General features: G+C 35.9%; 1 protein-coding gene across 1 annotated transcript in view; it reads left to right on the top strand.

Moving 5' to 3' along the window:
* Positions 1-2,944: 2,944 nt before the first annotated feature.
* CUL5 (cullin 5) overlaps positions 2,945-26,343 on the top strand; it is a 32,032-nt gene continuing 8,633 nt past the window's right edge. Inside the window, exons 1-16 of the mRNA XM_026721022.2 lie at positions 2,945-3,386; positions 10,778-10,887; positions 11,495-11,594; positions 12,679-12,855; positions 13,468-13,609; positions 14,280-14,425; positions 14,507-14,587; positions 15,568-15,661; positions 19,296-19,426; positions 20,729-20,836; positions 21,830-21,894; positions 22,594-22,726; positions 23,886-24,017; positions 24,586-24,709; positions 24,915-25,090; positions 25,188-25,349. Of these exons, the coding sequence (XP_026576807.1) occupies positions 3,363-3,386; positions 10,778-10,887; positions 11,495-11,594; positions 12,679-12,855; positions 13,468-13,609; positions 14,280-14,425; positions 14,507-14,587; positions 15,568-15,661; positions 19,296-19,426; positions 20,729-20,836; positions 21,830-21,894; positions 22,594-22,726; positions 23,886-24,017; positions 24,586-24,709; positions 24,915-25,090; positions 25,188-25,349 (1,905 nt within the window). The 5' untranslated portion in view covers positions 2,945-3,362. The remainder of the gene's footprint in view (positions 3,387-10,777; positions 10,888-11,494; positions 11,595-12,678; positions 12,856-13,467; positions 13,610-14,279; positions 14,426-14,506; positions 14,588-15,567; positions 15,662-19,295; positions 19,427-20,728; positions 20,837-21,829; positions 21,895-22,593; positions 22,727-23,885; positions 24,018-24,585; positions 24,710-24,914; positions 25,091-25,187; positions 25,350-26,343) is intronic.

Consider the following 26,343-nt stretch of genomic DNA (forward strand, 5'->3'; position numbering starts at 1 on the left):
TTGAAGCAGGAGCAGGAAGGACAATGATTACCCACAGAGGAGCATAGAACTGACGATGTGAAAATTTCATTAGATATCCTCTAGAGCGGAGTTCTCCAACTTATCTGGCTATGTGGATTCGGGGGCAGGGGAGGAGAGGGGATGGTTCCACGCGAAGGGCAGGCGAGCGTGCATGCAGCTCCATTTGTGCAAGTAGCAGGAGGCAAGCACCCCTGCCGCTTGTGCAAATGGAGCGCACAAGCACACCCTCGGCCACTGCTTGCACAAGTGGGGATGGACGTGTGTGCACTTGCCCACAACTTCAGTGGCCCAATTGCGAACAGCTCATAGGTCGGTACTGAGCCACAGCCCAGGATTGGTGTCCAACCTGGGCAACTTTGAGACTTGTAGACTTCAATATGGCTGGCTGGCGAATTCTGGGAACTTGAAGTCCCCAAGTCTTCCATTTGCCCAGGTTGGACACCCCTGCTCTAGACAATCTGAAATAAAAGCTTTGGGGTGCCAACCAAGATTCTGAGGGAACTTAATGTTATGATCCCTTGCTTTAAATGTTGACATCTAGTGAGAGCCAGGAAGCATGCATTTTCCGTAGTAGTCCCTGCCCTGTGGAATGCCTTTCGCCTTGAGATCTAACGGGATCCATGTTCTTAACCATAAAGAGTTAGCTTGACCCCAGGCACTATGATAGTAATAAATGAAAATAAATAATTGATTGGTGATGGGATAAGGGAGAAACCCACTCAACCAAGGCTGCCCCCTGCTGCACTCCACATTATTAAAGGGCTACCTAAGCCCACATTTTTTACTCTTTGGAAGTAACATGAAACATATAGGCCTAAAGAAAGTCCATGCTGTTCTAAATTCTTTCTTCCCCCAGAATGCTGGTTATAATGCAGGATGCTACAACAAATTATTATGTATTGGAACTACAGCTTCCAAACATCTAGCCAGGATGGACAAGTTAGAACCCTCTCCTAGAGTTCCAAAGCCTGTAAGCTCAAATGCCAAAACTTCTGTACATTAACTGTATTCTACAAAATTAGACATTTTATCAGTTGCTGCACACAAAGATTGGAGAAGCCAGACCTTTATTTGACAGTGGTTCTGCTTCACATACACCAACATAAGAGGTTGTTATAGGAGGATATTATTAGCCAAATACCCAACAAAAGTATTTAAAGAGGCAACTGGACTTTCAGAGCTGAAGAAGCTTCTTGGATGGGAAGCGAAACATCTTCAAAGAAAAACAAGAAACTCCAGTTGCCTTTTGGGAAAAAAGTACTTTTGAGACCCAACAAGCAAGCAATCATCTTAAATAAGTCAAAACCTGATAAGCAGTGACCTATTTTCTACAATACTCTTGCTTATAAATGACTGCTTAAAGTTTATGTAAAACTGAAATGAACTATGAAACATGGGATTCCACTGAATTTCTGCTTTGGTTTACTTACCCTTATTTCTGAAATGCAGTATGCTAAAATGTGACACCTGTTCCTTTCATTTAAATCCTCGGTTACACCTATCAAATTCTTCTGTCCATTAAAATCTTCCATATAGTGAAGTGAAAAGGAGTGGCATAAAGGTGGAGTTCTCACCTCACAATCAGGAGGCTGTGAGTTCAATCCAAGGTAGAGGCTGATATTTCTCTGGGCACAATGAGAATATATCTGCTGAAAAAAACTCTGCATTGGTGGCAGGAAGGGCATCCGGCCACTAAACACTCTGCTAGCTCCATTCAGTTGCCTGGACTCTATTTTGCAAGGGATTATGGGGTCGATAAAAGATGATGATTATAGAAGTGAAAAAAAATCCCCTTCCTCTCCCTCTCTCACACACATGCACACACAGAGCCACATCTAGATGGAGAACACATCAAGTTCAGTCTCAAACATGTCTAGGAAATTGAATAAAGTTCAATGTCATGTCACTAGAACATCCATGTTATTTCTCTGGCAAACTGACAGCAGAAGCCTGCTATGCTTTTGGGAGAGTTTGACCATGACCTACGCTACGTTCAAATAAAGGACTGGCTTCTGCAATCTGCAAATCATAGCCCTGGGATTTCTCATTGGTCTTCTTCCAAATACTAACCAGGCTCAGTCCTACTTAGTTTTCAAGATTACAGGAAGTTAACAGAAATCTTGTCCCAAACCTTGGATTGCTTTTGTTAGTTGGTCAGATGGTTCAAGCATAAATCAGCAAAAAGCATCTTTTTGTTCTTTGCAATGCTTATAATGCAATGCCGTTCTGCACATTGTTCTTTGCAATGCTTATAATGCAATGCTGTTCTGCACCAATGGATTTGTTTTTCAACTGCAATGCTTTGCTATTGTTGAAATTACATATAGCAAAGAAACCAAAAACTTGTCACATTAGTAAATATTTTTGATATTTCTTCTGCGACTCTTATTAACAATAAAATGTAATAAACAATCTCTCTCTGAATCTTTAAAGATCTATGAAAGAAATACTATTTAAAACAAAACGTTTTTCTTAATTGTCTTGTTACTCATAATTATACTCCATTTCGCTTAGGTAGAAAATAGATTTTCTATTTAACAGTGGTGCAAATAAAGTACATTTCCATAATGAGTAAAAACATAATCAGATATATAAACCTGGTTTCAGATATTTGTGCAAAAAAGTAGCTAACCAACCCAACCCAACCAACCCAACCCAACAACCATCCAACCCAATTCAACCCAACCAAACAACTCAACCCAACCCAACCTCAACCCAAGCAACCCCAAACATCCAACCCAAGGCAGCCCAACCCAACCAACCAAACTCACCAAACAACCAACCCAACCCACCAAACAACCGGAAAGGGAAAGCGGTGCCAACATTTCTTCCCGGGTTCCTCCCAAGGAACGGGAAGTACGGCCTCCGCTCGGTAGATGGCGCAATGGGCCCGAGGCACAGTGCTCTCTCTCTCTCTCTCTCTACTCCGGATTTGGACTTTCCTCTCCTCAGCACCGCATCATGCGGGCTTGGCCGGCCCCTCGCGAGGAGCCGGAACGCCGCTGCCTCCACCGCCGCCGCTATTCCAGCCGCCAGTCCCCGGAATCCCGCGGGGCCGCCGTCGCCATGAGGCGCTGAGACCCACGGCCCGCAAGAAACCCCGGGAGGCCGCTCCGGCGCCGAGCAAGCAGTCAAGCCGAAAGTCGACCCTCGCCTGGCCGCCGCGTTCGGTCGCTCTCGCTCGCTCCCTCCCTCTCTCCCCCGCGGCCCGTCCGAGACCATGTAAACCGGAGACCGGCTTCAGCTCGAAGGCCGTCCCCGAAGAGCGGGGAGGGCGCCGGAGCAGCTGGCTCGGGAAGGCCCCGCCGTGCTCCGGAGCGCGCGTGGGTTGGGGGAAGAACATGGCGGCGTCTAATCTCTTAAAGGTGAGAGGGAGCGAGGCGGGCACCCCTTCTTCGCCCGGCTTGGCCCGTCCGACCACTAGCAGCAGCCCCGGGGCTGGAGGAGCTTCTGAGGGAGAGGGAGGGCCGTCAGGAAAGGGAGGAGTGACGGAGGGGAGTCTTAAATCAGTGGGGCTGGAAGGACGTGAAGGGGGGGGGGATTTGTATTCGTGACCCGGACTTTTAACTTCCGCGGTCCTGCAAAGGGAACAACCTTCGCACCCTTTATTCATGCCCTACTCTCAAGCCAGGAGCGGCCAAACATCCCCCCCCCCCGGGTCTCCCTCTTTTTAACCGACCATGTCCGAAGACGAGGGACCCGACCTAGAGGTCTGACCCCGTATCGGTGAGGAAGAGAGTGAGGGGCCCGGTTCATGTAACGCGCTAAACCCGAGATTGCCTGAATTGGACTCGGTTACATCACCGTATAAACCACCTAAGCTGGCTGGGCTTTGTGTACATCTTAATAATAAGGCAAATTAGCCGGCTAGAAATTTCCACTTGGTGTGTTGTCTGCGCTCAACCCCTGTTAATAATGGTTGATGGGTGAGAGTGCTATTATTACTAGTCTTTTTAGATTATATTCTTAGTCTAGATTATTATTATGACTATCACACATACATACACAGCTAAAATTCATCATGCCTCCTGTTTTCACCATCACAACTCTTGTGAGGTGGGTTGGGCTGAGGAGGGAGAGTGATTGGCCCCAAAAAGTGTTAAGGTGGTGGTGGGGGGGAAGCATGGTTGTGTTGACTGTGTTGTGTTGTGTGAATGCAAATATGAATGACAATATGTTCTGAGGGGCTTTGGTTGGTATCTGGTGGATCCGATTTTCTTCTGCTTGGTTATCCTTAACTGCAGACAGTGGTCTGCTTGAAAATAAACTTATCACTTTGTCAAAAAAAAAATCCCAAAGTCGTTTTGTTTCCATACTGCATTTTCCTGCTCTAAAAAGTGTGATGAAATAATTTACTTGATAATATGTTCGTACGTTTCAAATATTAAATATTTTTATATTTCATTAAATAGCCATAGAATAAAAGTATAGGCCTATAGAGGAACTCCAATATCATGGAAAGAAGGAAAGAGAGGACATTTGTGTGGGAATATATGTGTTTTGGAGAATGTATGTTTCAGAGAATCTAGAAATGTATTGAGAATAAAGTTAAAGAGGTTTCTAGTGCAGATATTTTTTGTCAGTATTGAACATGGGTAGTAGCTTAAATTTAATGTTCTTAAAAATTGGGAACATAGTTAAAATGTTTCCTATCTCTCTAATATGCTTTAACAGATCTTCAGTTAATTTATTGTGTTTGTATATTGTGTTCAATAATTTGGTAGTAATCTACTTCCATTAATCAAGCGTTTCTTGCTCATAATAATTGAATTTATTTCATAAAAGTAGGCGTATGTAACCACTTACAATACATGAAAAATAAAAATGTATATGAACTAAATGTCTTAGTAGTAATAGAGGAAACTAAATTATGCTTTTATTTATTCTATTTTACTTTATGCTACTATTTGCTTCATCTAGCTCAGACTAGCCTGCACTTGAATTCTCTGAGTAGTTCACACGATATATAAGGTTAAAATTTGGTGGGCTAGTTTATGGCTCAGTCTGCAGAAGAGATTGCCAAACCTTGCTATAAATTGATGAATGTAATATAACATTAAATTTTACAGTTAGAACAATCACTTATTAAAGTTTCGTAATATATATTTAAACTAATAATACAAGGCCATTTCTAAGATTTATTATGATTTTAATGAAAATCATATGACAATTTTTGATGTTCAGGTATATAATGGATAAAGTACTTTTTCTCATGGAGTGAACATGTAAGTTTTTAGTATCTAGATCCATATTAATTATATACAAAGCTGCTGGGGTAGGTCATCTGATGTTTTGAGGTATGATATCCCCATGCTGTTGATAGCCACTTTCAAAATACTATGAGCTGTAAGGAAGATGCTGACAATGTTTTATCTTGATTCCTAGAGGCCACAGAATTTGAATTGGAGAAAACAGGCTGAAATTGAACCCAAATAAAATGAAGTTGCTATAGGTTCATCAGGATTCTCTTATCAATACCAGTATTATCCCTACCTGTGAAGAAGCATGTAATTTTAGGGGATCCTTTTGGACTCCCATTTTCTCCCTGAGCAGCAGATATAACTAGCATGGCCCTTGCCATACAACTCAAACTGCAACTGTTCCAGAATGTAGCAGCTGACTGTGTACCTAGTTCTAAACATTGGGAGCCTATAACACTGATTATATTCTGGCTGCCAATTGGTTTTCAGATATATTTAAGGTAGTGTACCTTCATGGTTTGGTGACATAGCGGCTTAGAGCAGGGGTGTCGAATTCACGTCATCACAGCGGTGCCACATAACGTATCAGGAGTTTTTTTCCCTTTGGGAAACGGGGCATGGGCATGACCAACACGTGATCCATCCACCCATGGACCGGGAGTTTGACAGCCCTGATTTAGAGGATCTCCTGCTTCAGTGATCCTATCCACTAGATCTTGAAGGAAGAAATTATTTGTAACCCACATATCTGAGATGTGTCCCAAAGTTAGAAGGTGTTGGTGCTTTCTATGGCAGTATTGGTACTCTGGAAAGGCCTTTCTCTGAAGATTCAATTCTCCCTCCCCCCTGCTGCTTTTTAGGAAAAGACTAAAAACTATTACCTCTATTAATAAGCATTTCTCTATCTTTTATTTTCTGTTTTTACTTGCTAGTCTGTCTTTATGTTGAGGGCTGTATAAAGTTTATGTTTTCTTATCCTGTATTCTCTGTAAGTCACAAAAAGTCTTTAAATTATGATGGAATGTAACTTTACTAAATAAATATCATAAGATTTATATGCTATTTCAATATTAACATTTTTACTCTATAAATAATTTATACAAAATTGTATGAAATGGTATGGAATGTATGGAAGTATATTTGTTTTAAAATAATTCACTGACAACATTTTCAAACTTAATTTTTTTTTTATATAAACGGTAGATGGGCAGAAATTATTTTTGATTATTAAATGTTGAGATTTATTTTAAAAATACGAATCTCAGAAATAGGTAGAAAGCAGTAATAAGAAGTGGTGTATAATGATATTTAAAATCATATGTTAAAAAGGATCCATACAAAAATTTCCTTTTCATTTTTGGATCATATAGATATTTAAATATATATGAGACTAATATTTCCATTGAAGGTTAGCCACTTAAAAATTAAATCAATATTTTTCAATCAAGGTCTGCTGAGCCTTGTTGTTTGCCATTTTATTTGTAAATAAACAACATACATTCATATGGCTCATATTGTCCTGTTCATATTCTTGGAAATCTGATGTATAACGAATTCATGAAATGCATTAGTTTCTCAAACTTTCTAGTGTTTATGAATAGAATGGATGTGCTTGGAGATGCCAATGTTATGCAGCTTGGCCATCTGTGTAAATATTGCATGGTTCAGGCTTTTAATCTGGTGGGAGGAGAACCAAATGGATTTTGAGAATTTATCTTGATAATATTCCAGATTATATGAAATAGAAGTCTACCCAGAAGTTTCTTTTATGTTTCTAAGTCCTGGCTTGCTTAATAAAACAATTAAAATGTAAATGTGTGCAAAGTAAAATTAATACCATTCTTGGCATGTATCCAGCTGGTAGAAGGATTTTAAACCACCAATTCTTATGCTTACACAAAAATGAAAGCAACATGAATTATGGTTCTCAATAGATGTATTAAGATTCATACATCACATCAGGCCATGACTTAACCATGGTTTTAGAACACTTTTGACATGATTTATACAACACATTAAGCCAAAGTTAAAAGAAGTTATGCCATGACTTAATGCAGTTTGCATGAAGGTGCTGAGGAGAGTTTTAGGTGAGCAGGCCTTCCAAACATTGGTTTTATTGATTAACTTTCATGCATTAGTTCCTCATGCATTGTGTTTCAAAATGGCCTACACTGTTATTAAAAATAGCTTTTAGAACTAATCATGTTGAATTATCTGAATTTACGAATTTTGTTAGCTGTACATAACGAAGTCTAGATAAATATTTGTTATTAGGATGAAGTGCCAAACATTGGAGTAGTTTCCCACTCTGTTCAATAAGGAATAGATCAAAGACATATTTTGATCAGTATTTCGCTATAAGACATAAGCCCCTTCCAGGAAATATTTATTTTTAGAGCTTTTTTTAATGTTGTCTTTTTGCAAGGCTTTTGTTTCTACAGTGAAGAGTCTGATTTGTTGGATCAAACCAATTAGTTTATCTACTGTGATTAGTGAAAAAAGTTTGCTGCTGGTACTAATTAAGTCTTCTTTTTGCAAGGAATGTTCACACACAACCCTTCCTCCTCAGTCTGTTGAAGATAGAGTTCTAATCCCAGCTACTGTCATGTTTTCCTTCCTTCATTTCCTTCTCCTTCATATTTTCTTCACCAATTGTTTTTTGTACCCTTCTTTCTAGTGAAGGAAGCAGAGGTGTGTGTGGGGGGGGGGGGGCTAACATGCATTGGCTGCATTTTTATAAATATTTTTTTGAGAATAAAAACCTTAATGGATCAACAGGCACATCCTGTGATATCTTTTTTTATCTTTTGTGCAGCTTCATACAGATGGTACTACTGGAATATCACTTGTCCCAGTTTCTTTGTAGCTGTATTATCTAGACAGCCCTTTGTTTCTTTGCTTTATTTGTGCAGCCAGTTGGTCCTACAAGCTAAACAACTGTTGTACTCCTACCTTTCAAGATTCCTAACTTCCAAGATTTAAAAGGGAGAAGAAAACGAGCAGAAACACATTTCTAAATTGGGCTGATATGAATTCCTTGATTGCAGCACTTCTTATCTTCTTGCAGTAGAGCTACACTAGTGAAACAACTTTCAATTGCCAAGTTTGCCCAGTGTGCTTAGTCATTAGGAAACCTGTTTAATATCTTTTGTGAACTCAGTTATTTTGGTTACTAGACTTTGGTTTATAATTTAAGCACGTATTACAAACTTATCCAATTGTGATTATTCAGTAAAACTACATTAAGCCATATTGTTAGTGTGAAATGTTGAACTGTTCACACTGTGGAAAGACCAGATTTGTAGTGCACATTGTAGTTATATTCAGTGATCTTGGGAAATTATTTTTCATGTCCATTCATGCTCTGGGCCAGGGGTGTCAAACTCAAGCCCGTGGGGCTGGCCTGGAAATAGCAAAGTACGGTGCCTCTGCTAGCGAAAACGCGACACAGGTGGCCCGTGTGCCCAGTTTTCAGCCTGGATGGCCTCTTGCAGCACTCTGCCAGCCCTTCCGTGCCCTGTTTTGGCCAGCAGGGTGCTGCAGGAGGGCATCCATCCCATCTCTCCCCCCACCAGCCGGCTCGCGGAGGACAACCACAATACTGATCCGGCCCTCCAAGAAATCCAGTTTGACACTTCTACTCTAGGCTCATAGAATAATCCATTTCTAGAAATAAGTGCATTTTCACTGTAGTGTAGTAAACTTTTTATTGAGAGCTAAAAATCCAGGTGTATCAGTAAAGTTCTTGAGGATAATGATGATATAATATGACTATATAAGAGAAATAGCACAACATTTAGAAATAATAATGTATAATATAAGCTTCCATTATATTAATTTAGTTAACTAGTAGTCTTAGTGTTTATATTATCTGCCAGCAGCACTCAAAATATGGTAGCATTTCTTCTGAAGCTTTGTGACAGTTTATGCCTATGCTCAACTATTGATATTTAATTAGAAGTCATGTATCTTATTTGCTAATGTCTCTATTCTTGAAAAAGATTTCAAATTGAGCAATGAGCTTCTATTCAGAATCAGGTATCAGGAAAATGGTGAAATCAAGCGAGAAAAGAAAGGCATGGTCTATAAAAGTACTTCATAAAGAGAATAAGTGGAAACCTTGCTTGGATTTGTTCTTCTAAATTTTGTAAAATTATTTGATTTCATGAAGATACTCTGAGGGTCTTATTTTAGATACTTGTTTATTTACTTATTTGTTAAATAGATTTCTATGGCCACCCAACTCGCACATAGTTACTCTCAACAGCATTAGGAAAAGAATAATCCAGACACTGTGCAGTGCTTAATTTGAGTGTACCTGGTGGACCTTCTCTGTCACATTGAAGGAGTTACCATGATGCTAATAGGTTGTAGAGAGGCAGCATTCTTGGTGGGTTGCAGCATATGTTGCTTTTGAAAGAGTATTTATGGGACAGAATCAGGTAAAAGATCAAGAAGGATGATCATATATGTAGAAGCAAACTCATAAATACAATAAGTGTTACTTGTCATTATTATATCTCAACATCTTATTTTTGTCTGCTTAAATTATGAATTTCTCTTATTCTTTTTCTTAAACAAGCGTTTTTTTAAACAATGCACAAAGAAAAATAAGTCAAGAAAAATATGATAGGAACAAAGGTTGGAAATATATAGCAGGTTCCATATTTTTCAGAGGCAGTTCTGTAGTAAAATGGTAATAATATTTGATATCAGTGATTATTTTTATATAATTATGTACTATTTTTGAATCTAAAAGTTCAGTAGAATAGGAAGATCTTGCAGCAATTAATCTTTTCTGCCTTTGAGCAGCTCAGAGTATCACATAAACATTACTGTCAGCTATTTAAAATGTATTTTCCTTTTCATCGTATATTTTAATATGGAGATAGCAGTTTTTCAGGCACATAGACTAGATTGAGAGCAATGTGACATGAGGTCCCTTTGTGTTTATATAGTTCCAGAATCATTGATTGCAAAACATTGCTGATATGTATTTTGGAGTCAAATAAAAATGGTACATTCCTAGTACTGTACTTCGTGGTATAGACTATTATCTAGTCATGAAATTGCAATGATATTTTAAGTCTATTTGTTTCTTTTATCAGTGTTTCATTATGATTTAATAGTATGTCCCCCCCATAATCCTATTTTACATGGTGAATCATGAACTATTCACTCAGAAGAAATGGGAACTAATTTTCTTACCTGATATTTTTAAACAGTCGTGCATTTATATTTGAAATATGAAGTTGTTTATTGTTCATGTGTTTCATGCTATTTTTATTCATGTGTTTCATTCATATATGTATACGCTTTATGTATCTATGTCTGAAAGAAATGCAAACAGCATTTTGTATAATCATGGGATTTCACATGATAATCTGCTATAAAATATTTAAAGCCAGGTTGTCTAACATCAGTCTTGTTCTAGTTTCAATACTATACATGCTTCTTTGGAAACACATCCCACTGGGAAAGCTTCTGAATATGATTGAGGTGTAACACTCACTTCCATTCAGTTAAAATCTCTCTCTCTCTCTCTCTCTTTAAAGAATAAAGGATCACTTCAGTTTGAAGACAAATGGGATTTTATGCGCCCAATTGTTCTGAAGCTTTTACGGCAGGAATCTGTTACTAAACAACAGTGGTTTGATCTATTTTCGTAAGTAACTTCTAAAATGTCTCTTTCTTGGAATAGAAAACTATTTTTTGTTTTGCAGTGTCTTATCAGAGCGGTTGTTCAAAGGAAGACACTGTGATGGATTTCTCACGGGAATTTGTTTTAAATACATCTGTGCTGACTGTTAAGGGCTGTTGAAGATCTTACATTTACAACCAAAGCAATTAAGATGAGGCATCATATACTAAAAGGCATAATCTAGGAATAACTTATTAACATATAGGATATTAACTTTTGTATCATTAGCTTCAAATGTCATAAGAACTTTGGTTTAGGCTGCTTGAGTTTTTATCTGCAAACGAAAAATGTGAGAATCTGATTGCTTCTTTAATTAATTGATCTTTCAAGCAATAATAGTGAATTTACATATTCATTTATAAAACGTGTATTACATGTCAAGAAGATAGTATTGTATTATTCTTTCCCCTACTTTAGTTATGATCAGCATAGTATTGTTGGCATTTCATTTAGTTAGTTTTTTGGGGGGATCTGTGCATTTTTGGTGCCCACACAAAAGCAATTTATTATATAACACGTAAAATAAATTGAGAAATTATTTTAACTTGATTTGAATTTGCATGTTTTGTAGAGATGTCCATGGCGTTTGTTTGTGGGATGATAAAGGCCCAGCAAAAATACATCAGGCCTTGAAAGAAGATATCCTTGATTTTATTAAACAAGCACAAGCAGTAAGTTAAACATAATTGGCAAGTATTTTTAATAATATGATATTTTTATGAAATTTTACATCCACCTTTGAGTTAAGAACTCCGACACTTCATTCAAATGCTTCCTGATAGGATACTGTGTATCATGCACAAAAAAACCTCAGTACTGTAACACCTAAACTGTAGTTTGGATTCAAACCAAATTAGTCACTGTAAAATCAGTATAAATGTCTTGATTAATCTGGGCTCAATTAAATTAACAAGAGTTAAGTATGGATAATCTAGTCTATACATGTATACTTAGTTTCCATATATATCTCATATATCAATAGCAAACATATACTGTCATCACCCTGTACATGTTTGCTTTAGTCTAGGCCTCCAAAATACAATTCAGACTAATCTCTGAACTGAACATTCTGATTGTGCTATACAATTTTTTACATGGAAATTGTATGCCTGTATTTTTCTGAAGAACTCTTGATAATGCTTCTATGTCAGTAAAATCTCATTTTAAAAGTTAAATATTGCAGAACCTCATTTTATAATGTTTCTTCATTTATATCGAGCAGCTCATTACACATTTTGATACCCATTCTCAGTTCATTTATGTTACCTATTTAGAAAGCAGTCTATGAAAACATATTATTAAATACCTGCATTTGTTTGGTTAAAATTATATATTTTTTATTCAAATGCACTGAGAGTAAATAGAGCTAAGCATCAAAAATTCTGAGGACATACTTCCAAATAAGCATGCATAGTATCATTCCATATAGTACATGATTCATAGTTTTGAATACATTTCAGGTTATTGCTTCAGTGGCTTGATAACTTCTAAGGCTTAAGTATAAGAAGCTGGCATCTTAAGCTCTAATTCATATTCTTGATGTTTTTCTTTAGCAGTTGTTCCCTTAATTTCAGGCCCATTTTCTGAAAAAATATGTTATTGTGTTGACGTTTGTGTGCGTATACATTCACACCCGCTCACATGAAGTTAAACCTCAATATCCAAAATGAAATGAGCGGGATTGTAATGTCTACTTCTCCGTGAAGTGGAAATTCTTTCTAAATGTTTTCGTATTTGCCCTTCTCTTGCTTTCAGAGAGTGCTGAGCCACCAAGATGATACTGCATTACTGAAAGCCTATATTGTAGAATGGCGTAAATTCTTCACACAATGTGATATCTTACCCAAGCCATTTTGTCAGTTAGAAATTACTCTCATGGGTAAACAAGGCAGCAATAAAAAATCCAACGTAGAAGACAGTATTGTACGGAAGGTAAGTGCTAGGTTTCATTGTAGCCTTGTTTCGTGGTGAAGTAGAAGAATGAAATGCTGTACCTCTAATCAGTAGGTCTTTTGGGGAACCAATGAGATAGGAGTAAAGAATATGCAAGGTTTGATTCATCCAGAGTTTTTCTTCATGCAGATTTTTTAAAAAAAAGTAAAAGTAAATAGTAGGAGATGGGAAAAGTTAAGCCAGATGTAACAACCATGAGGTTTCTGCTGTTGGCTGCCCTAAATACTGCAACTTATTTTTAGTGATATTGAATTTTATCTATGGCAAGGGCAAATTTAAAACTCGCAGCTTTTTTTGTTTTCAGAAATGAGTAATTTCCATCAGTCTTCATCTCCATGGTAACTGTATACTAATTGTGTCCTCTGCTTATAAATGCAGACTCAGTTTTGAATTATTGAACCATAGACCTCATAGCCATGGCATGCTTTTTTTAAAAAATATTTTTTTCTCTTTTCCTTCTGGTTCAGAGAGAAATACAATTTATTTTAAATCTGCCAGATCCTTTAAACCTAAAAATAAAATAAAAGTTATGTTTTGTGTTTTAGAAATCAGTCCATCAGGTTTACTGTTTAATTATTATTGTATTTTTAGCTCATGCTAGATACCTGGAATGAGTCCATATTTTCAAACATAAAAACTCGCCTTCAAGACAGTGCAATGAAGTTGGTCCATGCTGAACGTTTAGGAGAAGCATTTGACTCTCAACTTGTCATTGGTGTTAGAGAATCTTACGGTATGTCTTGTTATGTAAGATTATTACATTTTATATGAAAATCATTCTTGCATTCTTCAAGTAGGCTTACACTAGTAAGCTTTAATTTTTTTTAGAAGCGTTAAGGAGTAATACATATATACAAATGTGTGTGTGTGTAAGTGAGTGTGTATAATGATTTAAGTCATTGCAATAAAAAGTTCAGTCAATTTGTTTTCTTAATACTGCCATGCCAAGTTAGAACTTTAAGTCTCCATGTGAAGTTTAAATGACCAAGAAACTGCAGGGTTTTTCACAAGCTTCAACTTCTGTCTTTTTTCATCTGGTAAGTAAGGGTTTATATTGGACACCTCAGTGGAAAATTTTTATTGCTTTTTACATAGGAAAAACCTACAAAATGGAAGTAAAAATAAATCAAAACCCATGGTCTGGGAATATGAATTAATTTAAGATGGTGGCTATGAATGTAATGTAGTCAGTCCAAAAACTTTCAGCATGCTTTTGAATTTAAAACATCAAGATCAGCCTCTTTAAAATAGATTTTATTATTCCCCAAATTGCTTGAGGGCCATTCTGACAAGTAGTGATTTTATATTCAAATTATTGTAGTTTATACAACTCCTGTTTTCAAGATTAAGTATATTTCTTACAGTGATAAGCAATTACTTTAATTTGATATTTCTTGTTGCAGTTAATCTGTGTTCCAATCCTGATGATAAACTCCAGATTTATCGGGATAATTTTGAAAAAGCATACCTAGATTCAACAGAGAGATTTTATAGAACTCAAGCCCCTTCGTATTTGCAGCAGAATGGTGTACAGAACTATATGAAATATGTAAGTGTGAAGGTGTTCTTTTGAAGAAGTCTGTTGGTTACATATTAATATTTTAAGTGATGATATTCTGTTTCTGCACAGGCAGATGCTAAATTAAAGGAAGAAGAAAAAAGAGCACTACGGTATTTAGAAACAAGGCGTGAATGTAACTCTGTAGAAGCAGTAAGTACTCTTTTAATAATATCAAGAATTAATATGTTAAAAGGTTTTGTAAATTAAATCACTACTTATACAAGTCTGAAAATACTCAACCTTGGTTTTTTTTAAATCTAGTTATGGAATATCTGATTGCATTAACATAGTACCAGATACCATGTGCAATTAAAAACAAAAATTCCATAAGGTCAAAGATAGTCCTCTGTTGCAGAAGTTGACGCAAGATAATGATTCCTTTTTCCAAGCAGATCCTTCTGTTTCTAAAAGTGTAAACATAACAGTTGCTGTTTCATAACCATGAGCAAGTTTGTGTTTATGGTTCTTTGTTGAAATTGCTCTTTTAAGAAAACAATGCTATGCATTGATTGATTTGTAAATATGAAAAAATGTGACCACCATAATAAAGATTAATATACTACTAGTAAAATAATCAGCTTGCACTGATAATTGTACTTAGTAGGTAATGAACCATCTGCAAGCAAAATAACCAAGTTCAGAGAGCACTTAGGAGTTCTCTGGTATACTAAAGACTTTTATACTTTATAAATGTATAATAACAGTACATGGTATCCTCTCCCAGCATGGTGCATTCTAGGACATACGGGATATTAAATATATTAGGAAACTACAAATCTTGGAAAATCAGAAAGTATATTGTTCCACATGCTTGACCTGCTGACTTAGACACCAGAGTTTTGATGACACTTGTGTTGTCTTGCCAGCTAAGACTTTCGTACTGTCCTTCGGATGTCGGAAGGTTAAGAATCACTGTTTTATTTACCTAAGCAGATATGTTATTAATAGAATTTTAATACTTCTCCATGGTCTTTGCCATTCTCCTCTTTAGATATTGTATACATCTTGGGTGGGGAGAAGGAGAAACTCTGTTTTGTAGTATTGCATGAACTTTCCCATTCCATGCAAATGTATTGAAACAATAATATTCTGAGTACATTTGAACATTAACTTTTTTTCCCCCCTCCCAGCTTATGGAGTGCTGTGTGAATGCTTTGGTGACTTCCTTTAAAGAGACAATTTTAGCTGAATGCCAAGGCATGATCAAACGCAATGAAACAGAAAGTAAGTGAAGCTATGGAAAGTAAAAAGAAATGTGTTTCCTCCCTTGATCCGTGCAGATAGTTGGAGTAAAAATGGATTACAATTCTTTTGTTATTAAAGACAGAAGGAAAATATTACAGTGTAGTTAAAACTTATTCTCTGCCCTACACCATTTTGGTTACATGTTTTAAATCAGTGGTCCCCAACCTTTTTTGTGCCGCGGCCCGGTACCGGCATCACAAAATCATCCGCGGCCCGGTACTGGCATCAGCACGCATGGCAAGGTGAGCCGAGCCGAGCGACCGGCCAGCCAGCCGTCCCCTGCTTCTCCTCGCCACCTTCAACTCCTCCTTTGTACCTGTGTCAATGGGCTTCGCGACGGCTTCGGGACGGTCGCTCAGCTCACCTTGCCATGCGTGCTGAAAGAATCCTCACGCCTTAGTTTTGTTCGTAGCCGCCCCCCCCCCTTGATGAAACTAAGGCACGAGGATTCTTTCAGCACCCAAATGCTGCTTTCTACCTGGAAAAGCTCACCGGAAGCACTTTTTCATCAAAACAAGATGGCGGCACCCAGCAAACCGGCGGCCCGGTAGAAATTGTTCCACGGACCGGTACTGGTCCAGGGACCAGTGGTTGGGGACCCCTGTTTTAAATTATAATGCAGTGCCGTTTTCATTTTTGTCATTACTTATAATCGTCCCTTCTTTTAAGATGTTAGAACTGTTGATCTTTAAAATTGTAGGTAAAATAGATGGGTCTGGTTATTCATTGCTCTTATTAGTGAAATAAGGATTCAGTTGACTTGTTCCTAGTCCAAATCAGCTCTTGTATCACATATATCTGTTTAATGTAATTTTTTGTCTAGTCTTATTCTTGAACACAAGTTACTTTAGTAATATATGGGAATACAATTCCCTTCTAAACCCTTTATACTACTCTATTATATATTTTCTCTCCTTATTCAAATATATTAGCTTCCTATCTTGAGCACAAGGGTAGATCTGGTGGCTAAATGGCCTCTTCCAACTTTGTTATTTTAATCAGCCTTTCAGGATTACAAAGAATTTGCTGTTTAAATATACAAGTATGTCTTTAAGCCCTAGGAATCCTATTAAGCTATGCATCTTTTTGTCCAGGGCTTGTCTTGATGTTGTTTCCTCCATATTATTTTCCATTTTTTTAAACAGAGTGAACCAATTATGAAATTTGGGAAAAGTGAATTAGAGAAACCAAATGTTTTGTTACAGTCCATAAATATACTTCATGATTACATGGTGTATTCTATGTAATAAGAAAATTGAAAGCTGTTCCTTATTTGAAGCAGTTGCTATTAGTTCAGAGTTGCATTTCTAATTTCCAGAGTGAAAGCTTGGGTTGGCATCTGACCTTAAAAATAATTCTGGCTCCCTATCTTGACAGCAGTTGTTTGGCATTCATCCAGGGCTGAATATAGTAAGATATTATACCTTATGCAAATATATTTCTTTCAGCTCTTAAGGGGAATGAAATTTTATGGAAAGTGGCAACAATAAAGACAGCTTGGTGACCCAAATAGTCTTCCTTGCATAATCCTATGAAAGGTGATGGGAAGTTGGTGCATAAAGCAGCATTTCCCACATAGTTTGTTCTGTCTCTGAAGCTTGTCTTAAATAGTATGCCATTAAACATTCCTGTGAAGGTAATTGGATATAATAAACAGGACTCTGCAAAGTGGTTGCACTAATGCTTTGCAGAGCAGTCCCTGAAGCATTAAAGCAGCCATGTTTTTGGGAAGGCTCATGTACCTTCTTCGAAGGCTGTTTGTGCTGTCTGCATGTGTAGCTCTACTAGCAAAGCATCTGTGCATGCATGTGAATGCACAAGTTGCCAGGACAGACTTCGAAGCAGCTTGGAGAGGTCTAATCCACTCTTTAAAATTCCATGGTGGCGCAGTGGTTAGAGTGCAGTACTGCAGGCTACTTCTACTGACTGCTGGCTGCCTACAATTTGGCAGTTCAAATCTCACCAGGTTCAAGGTTGACTCAGCCTTCCATCCTTCCGAGGTGGGTAAAATGAGGACCCAACTTGTTGGGGCAATAAGCTGACTCTATAAACCGCTTCAAGAGAGTTGTAAAGGACTGTGAAGCGAAATATAAGTGCTATTGCTTTGCATAGCCCCAAATTATGAGCATTGTGCCTGCTTCCTAATCCAAATGATTTAATCATGATTTGTCTTACATTTACCTAGTATCAATACATAATAACAATCTGCAACAAATTTGTTGAAAAAGCCAGCTCTTTGATATCTTCCTGTGAAGGACTTTTTAAAGATGGGCCAGGAACTGTGCTTCTGATTGCTGTCACTGACTCCCATACTAATTAAGCTGATTTATCCTTGAGAAACAATGCTGACTTCCAATTAAAATATATGAACGAAATCCTGGGTGACTTCAAGGACAGTTTTCTTGGTACAGAAGTAGTGGCAAAGCTACTGTGTTCTTCTGGGCTTATTGTCTCCTTCCCCAAATATCAACTAGAATTGATTCTGCCTAGCTTTTCAATATAAATCAAGGTGAAATTGATACTACCAATCAGGACAATTCTCTGTTAACCAGAAAAAAAACCCAGAAGTTAATCTTTTGAATTCAATTTTTGAATCTGCAAAGTAATTTTCTTTCTTCTCCTCAGCCCCCTTTCTCTCTCTAAATTCTCTTTACAAAAATTAAGTGTATCTTCAGCAAATAACGTATCCCATAACAGTTTGTTAGTGTGTAAGGTTTTGAGGAGTCTGCTTGGAATATAGTCCTGAAACATGGATATACATTTGGTTATGTTGAATTGATTACTACAGAGATGGTATTTAATAAGAAACCTAGGTCTTCTTTCCTGAAAAACTGAGTTATGTCTGCTAAGCAGTCCGTTTCTCAGAAATTAGCTGAGTACCAAATTTTTTTGCATGAAATACAAGAATCTCTATATCACTTCTAACCACTGTTAATGATCACTTTCTCTTTACCATTTTGATTCCTTTTATAATTTCTTGCCTTCCATTTAGTATTTGTGTTCATGTGAGTGTATTTGTATTATTTCCTCAGGCCTATATTCAGATGAAATGGGCTGTAATTTATAAATCCTTATAGAGTAACACCTACAGATATCATTAAAGTGCCAGAAGATTCTTTTGTTTCTATATTACAAAAGACAGAGTAAAAATAGTCCTTGGGAAATTTCTTAATGTATATGTAATGACTAGTTTTTAAGGATTGTGGTTTTGTATTGTTTTATATGTATTGCAGTAATGAAAGTGTTATGCTGGGGTGGGGTGGGGAATTGGTTCAAGGACAGGAACATGATTTTCAAACCAAGCTCTAAGTTTGGTAGTCAGGAATTGCGGGAACCAGAAACTTGGAACAAGTTTGCTATTTAATTTCAAGTCAGACTTCCTAGAAATTTTTTTAGTAGTTTGTCGGGTTTATTAGAAAATTAGGACAACATGAAATCAACATTCTTTAAAGAGAAACAGAATATAGTATTTTTGTCACCTTTACAAATCTCCTTGAATGGCTTATATTTGACAGTAAACAAGAGTAATACTGTATATAAAGGAAAGAGAGATGGACAGATGAACTATTACTATGGATTTGACTTGTGACTCTTCAATATGTTTTGTCTTCAGAATTACATTTAATGTTTTCTTTGATGGATAAAGTTCCTAATGGAATAGAGCCTATGTTAAAAGATTTAGAAGAGCATATTGTTAATGCTGGATTAGCAGATATGGTAGCAGCTGCTGAAACTATTACTACTGTAAGTGAGCATTTTCTATTTTTATCCCTTATCTCCTCTTAAGAGTGTTTGCTAGGAATACCAAGAATGTTTGGCAAAATAAAATCTTACATTGCTGAAATTAATATGAAAAAAATGAATGTTAAAGTAAACTAAATTAAATAGGAAAGTACTACAACTTCTTTAAAAATTAGAATGCAAAATCACAAATGACTTCATCCATGGTTTGGAAGCTAGATTATCTGAACAAGACACTCTGGCTTTCACCTCATATTGGAAAGCAGCCTATTTTATTTATCTGGCTTGTTCTGAGAGCAACAAGCAAGAATCCTGGCTTTGAAACAATTTGTTCTATTTGTGATTTTTTTTTAAAAACTATCACTTGAAAGCATCCTTGCTTGCAGGACTAGCCAAATTAACAACTGGAACCTAGTCATTGAAGTGAAGATTGGATATAATGCCTTACAGTGCTCTCTTTGCGTAGAATGATGTTCCTACTGTGAAGCCAGCCAGTTGTCAGCTTCATCCAGTGATTCAACCAGCATCATTGTTGCCATCCATAAAGGAGGAGCAATCTTGTGATTTTTTTTTGCTGTTTGTTCTTATAAAACAATTATATCTGAATTAGCTGCTTAAATACGACATTAGGTACTGAAATAGATAGTTAAATGTGGAATCAGGATTTTCTCTAAAAAGCATATTTTTGTGGCAACTTCTTATGATTTTTTTCTATCGATAAAAAGACAGGTTAAAAAGAAGTAATCTAAGACCATTTATTCTATGTATTGAGGCAGCATTTTTATTTTTAATTTGCCATCATAGTTGCTTTATTCTGACAGAGCTGTTTAGACAGAAATCTTCACAGCTAGTGCAGCTAATGTAATGAAATTAAAGTAAAAACCTTTTCCTTACCCCTATAAATTTTGTTTAACATTCAGGCTGTCAAAGAGTCAACAAAAACTATCGCGGTATCTTATAACATCCTATGACTTTTAGGTATGTTTGGGTTTCATGCTGATGCCATGTGGAATCATGGCTAAAGAAAACAAGAAAGTTGAAAACAAGTGGGAGAATGTCCTATTGGATTGGCAGCTGGTAACTTTTCTGGAGACTAACTTGCACAAAGTGTGATTTTCTGAGATATAAATTAGACCACAAGAAGACCATTTGTACCTTATTGTAATATTCCTGGGCTCATGACTGCTATACCAGAAATGCAGTTGAAAGAGAGGGGGAGGGAGATTTCAGTTGATTATGATTGCTTGCTATTTTTTTTTCTCACAGGCTTGGTATTTTATTCTTTGTTTTGCTTTTCAATTTTAGGATTCTGAAAAATATGTAGAACAATTGCTTACACTGTTTAATAGATTTAGCAAATTAGTTAAAGAAGCTTTTCAAGATGACCCAAGATTTCTTACTGCCAGAGATAAAGTAAGTTATCAGCTGGTTCTTGTTTCATTTTTTGATAATACATGTTTACATGTATTTGGTTTTTTTAAAACAGAAAGTGACTTAGAAATATGTTAAAGAAGCATTAGTCAGGGTGTTTATGAAATCATACCAGTAAATTACCAGAAATTGGGCTTTCTGTAGAGATTTAGCTATTGAGATAGTAGGATTTTATTTATATGTTTGCATTGCTATACTTGTAATCTTGCTTTAATAATAAGATTCATCAGTATCTTCATGAAAATCATTATTAATTAGAGAGTTTTCAAATAATCACAGGGTAGAATTGAAAATACTTCAAATTTCACAAAAAAGTGAGCAAATGTCTCTAGCATGACATAATATCTTACAATGCAGAAATAACATTTTAAAAGATATTGATAGGCTAGAGGAAATGTAATGCCTTCTAATCTGGCAACAGTACTTAGAAAAATCATTTTGGAATGTCCTTTATTCCAAATTAAATAAAAGTAAAGGCGCCTTCCAGGGGTAAGACATGATAGTTAAGAAGAAACAAGCCTTGTTAGTACGTGGATAAGACACTGTCAGGGAGTCCCACTGAGACATTTTTGTCAAGGATCACAGAAATAATAGTATCACTGTATACTTTAATTCACCTTGAAGATCTAGAAATATAAACAGATTACAGCAGGGTAACAAGATACAGAAAAATATCTGAACCTTTGGGCTAATTTGGTATAGTAGCATCTTGCAGACTTACATCTATGTCCCCTTCCTTTCTTCTGTATCCTTTCCCCCTTCCTCATGAGCAACAGTAACCTTCAAACTTCACCCTGAAAGTAGCAAGTATCTTAAGACATTTTCTGTGCTTTGGCTATTTTCCCAATGTAATGTAGGAATTTTGTACTTAAGAAGAGTGACTTTTAAAATTAACATAGCTTTGTTTTTAAGAGCATACTTTGATATGAAAAAGTAGATTGAATGCCTATATTGAATGCCTTGTTTTTATTTTAGGCATATAAAGCAGTTGTTAATGATGCTACAATATTTAAACTTGAATTACCATTGAAACAGAAGGGGTAAGTAATCTGAATGAATATTTGACAATAACAGAATTTAATTTTTGTTTATATTTTGAATGGATATTTAGTATTTTCCTTGTTTTCTGTAATGCTTAAATATACCTATTTTTAACCTGGGTAATTCCAAACTTTGGAAAAAATGCGCACAGAAGCATGCACATAGTACTAAATCTCAGATACTCAGATATGTATATCTACATATCTACTCTTAAAACAGCCAAAATCCATTGTTCTGGTTTAATGCATTTCCAAAGCCCATTACTGATAATGTTGGTGATAACCATAGGATTATATTAAAAAATAAATGATTCTAGACATTTTTGCTTATTCACTTAGAACTATGGTTATGATTTTGAAGCACATTAAATCGGCAATAGTATAGAAAATGTCTTGACAATTCCTTTAGGATCTTACAATATTTAAATTTTCATTTCTCATACATATTGAACTGCTTTTCTGTAGCTTCCCATATATGTATTATTTTATATTTTAAAATTATATGTACAAATTAATATAGTCACTTTGAAATAAAAGAAATAAATTTACACAAAGCAAACATTTAAAAATATTGATTTTTTTTTTACATAAGGCATTTCTCCTTTTATGTTCATAGATGAATAAGTTGGTATAATGGCAGGAAACCAATGTTAGTGATTCGGTATAACGTTTGGCTACTATTTTTCCTTTTTTCCTTAGTGTTGGATTGAAGACACAACCAGAGTCCAAATGCCCAGAGTTACTTGCAAATTATTGTGATATGTTATTAAGAAAAACACCACTAAGCAAAAAATTAACCTCTGAAGAAATTGAAGCAAAACTTAAAGAAGTGGTATGTTCTTTTTTATTCCTAGTTTTTTATTTGAGAGAAATAAATGTGAAGATTGGGTAATATCTTTGATAGCCTTTCTGCTACCAAAACTATCAGAACATTGCTCTATTGCTCTCGATCTGAATTAATAGAAGTGAGAGGTCAGTTATGATTAGAATGCAGTGATATGTTGGTTTAATCCTTAAAATAGTAGCTGATGAGTGCAAGGTGTCATCCATAATACAGCTAATGGTTATAAATCAGTAATAATGCAGTCCTGTACTTGAGTACTCAAAGGTTCTACTGAATGTGTGATATTTCCGTAAGAAGTAAGTTTAAGATTGTGGTTTTATTTTTGTAATCTTCACTGGATTTAAATGAAACTTTCAATTTATTAGTTGTTGCCAAAGTTTATTTCAAAAATAAACGTCTAAAAAAGTAATATTTCCTTGTTTTTGATATTGTTGACATTTTGTTTCTCCCTGGAGAGAGAGGAAAAGGGAGAGAGGAAGCCTGCTACATCTAAAATTAAATTTCATCTTAAGAAACTGCGTGCTATAGGTTGGAAAGATGTTTTAGCAAATGGCCATCTTTCAAAATTGCTTTTTAGAGAAACTATCTCAACATATTTTATTTAAAGCTATGCTCTTTGAAAATGTGATACAGTAACATTTATTATATTTAAATCTTTTTGAAATCTGATCATATATAGATTTTTAGATAAAGGTGACTATTTGATGATAGTAGGAGTTTAATACTATCAAACTAGTGGAGCTTCAGTATATTAATGTACGTAATTTGCACCTCAGAACATTTCCTATCACTGATTAGCAATTTCAATCCTTATTGGGAACTAGCAATTGTGTTTCATTTTGGGACTGTTCATATTCAAACATTTTAAGTGGTGGGTATTGTATACTGCCTTTTGATTACAAGCATATTTTAGCTATTTAAAATATGATCAAAAGGCAGTAATATGGACGTGTCTGTATAAATGAAGTGATGATATATTTTGTTCAATGGTGATTGAATACGTTGATACATGTAGGGATTTTTGAAGGGTGGGGTTAATACAGGGATATATTATTCCTGGTAAAATATATTCTGGAATTGCTGTTCTGCAATAGGAGTAAATACTAATAGCAATCGTAAAAATATGTATCATGCTTTTTAAAAACAGCTATTGGTACTCAAGTATGTACAGAACAAAGATGTTTTTATGAGATACCACAAAGCTCATTTAACAAGGCGTCTTATATTGGATATATCAGCAGACAGTGAAATAGAAGAGAACATGGTTGAATGGCTGCGAGTAAGTTCATCAATTCTGTTATATACTCTTTTCTTTAGAAAGCATAGCTTTTAATTTAAAATCACACATGCTGTGAATTATTGAATCTTATCTGTGGCCTGGTCTTTAAGTTAATGTTATCAAGTGGTTTATTCAATTTAAAAATAAAATAAAATTTGAACTTTGTACGTTAAGGTCCTAACAATGATTTAACAAAGATTTATATAGAAAGAATAGCTAGTTGGCCTGTGGTTTGAATCTAGCTTCTTGCTTTTCCCCTCATGCATGAATGTAGTGAAGAACTGAAGAATTTCTTTTCCGGTTTGGTACATTTTATGTGGGAAATAAATTGTTCTTATGTTACATTAGTATGTGGATATTGCTAGTTGTAATACCTACTCAGAGCTGTACAAAACCACTCGGGCTTTGTTACAATTCAAGAGGCGGGTTTGAAGGGGCACTTCACTTGCTTTGCAAAGAGTCTTTGAAATGATTTTGCATGGCCCTAATTGCTAACAAAAAAGATCAGTAGTAAGTATTTAGTGTATTTAAATCATATAGTTATTGCTTCAATCCTCTCTCTTTGCAGGAAGTAGGTATGCCAGCAGATTATGTAAATAAATTGGCAAGGATGTTTCAGGATATTAAGGTATCTGAAGATCTTAACCAGGCCTTCAAGGAAATGCACAAAAATAATAAACTGGCCCTCCCAGGTACTTTTTATACTTGTTACTTTTTAAAATTCTCAGTGTTATAGAAAGATTATTTATATTTGTTTATCTTGCTTTTTATCATTAACAAATCCATATTGGATAACTATAATACAAAATTGTGCATTCAGTTTCTTTGACTTCGTTCATATATTGGTTGATAGTTTTAGTGTTACTTGGCTGAGCTTTCTGTTTGTTTTGTGTACAGCTGATTCTGTGAATATTAAAATTTTAAATGCTGGGGCTTGGTCCAGAAGTTCTGAAAAAGTTTTTGTATCACTGCCAACGGAATTAGAAGATCTTATCCCCGAGGTTGAAGAGTTCTACAAAAAGAACCACAGTGGCCGGAAGCTTCACTGGCATCATTTAATGTCCAATGGAATTGTAAGCATGCCTGTGTCACTTGTTTGCATTTTGGTTTTTGGCACCCTGAAATTACAAGCACATTTAAATTCACTTGCTAATTTTTGGTCATTAACAGATAACTTTCAAGAATGAAGTTGGCCAGTATGATTTGGAAGTTACTACGTTTCAATTGGCTGTGCTTTTTGCATGGAATCAGAGACCCCGAGAAAAAATTAGCTTTGAAAACCTTAAACTAGCGACAGAACTTCCAGATGCTGAGCTTAGGAGAACTTTATGGGTAAGTATTCGGCTCTTTGATCATATTATAATAGCATTATGGGAACATTCATATTAATGTAGGAAACAAAGAAACTTAAATCTTTTCTACTTTTAAAATAAAACCTATCTTTGGAATACGACTCCTAGGAAGGAAAGATGAGAACTTATTATCTGTTAAAAGATAATTGCATTCGTAATATTGCATTTTTCAAAGAAGCTACTATCCCTGGCTCAGTTTGTTACTGCATGACTATCATGCTCAGAACTACTGTATTACTCTAAATGAGATCTGACCAGAAAAACAACAAATAACTTCCTTTGATCAGGACTGATTCTGTTATAAGAATACTTAGGTTCTTTTTCCATACTATGAAATCAGTTTCCCTCATCTTATACATACACCGTCATTTTTCTACCTAAATGAAGGACTTTATATTTCTGCCTGTTAAATTCTATCCTCTGCATTTAAGCCCATTGCACAGTCTTGGCTATATGTTTTTTAATCTTTTCTCTGTCCTCTAAAGTATTAGCCCTGCTCTCCAGCTTTGCATTGTCTAGAATAGAATAGAATACTTTATTGGCCAATTGTGATTGGACACATATGGAATTTGTCTACAAAAAATGTTAGCCCAAGGGCCAGAACATAACTCTCTAGTATTCTGCTCAAAGCTTCTATCCAAGCTGAAGTTAATAAACACTCCTGTTTATTAACCAGTTCGACCTCGTTCTAAAACACATCGAAGGGGGAGGAACTTTCTGGCTGACGTCCTCTCCCACACGCCCCAGTACAAATGCATACGTGAGGAGGTCGTAAAATAGCTGACCAAGTAGCTGCCCAAATAGAATTATTCTATTGGTAAAAGTAGTTTCATCTAGCTGTTGGTTTGCCAATTATCTTCTTCCTAGGACTGAGAGAGAATGACTGGTTCAAGATAACCCAGTTGGCTTTATAGCTAAATCAGGTTTAAAATTCATGGTCTCTTGCTCGGAGCCTTATCTACTACACCAAATTG

Source organism: Pseudonaja textilis, chromosome 7, assembly GCF_049901715.1.
Source record: "Pseudonaja textilis isolate UNSWEBS1 chromosome 7, rPseTex1.2, whole genome shotgun sequence".
Taxonomy (NCBI): Eukaryota; Metazoa; Chordata; class Lepidosauria; order Squamata; family Elapidae; genus Pseudonaja; species Pseudonaja textilis.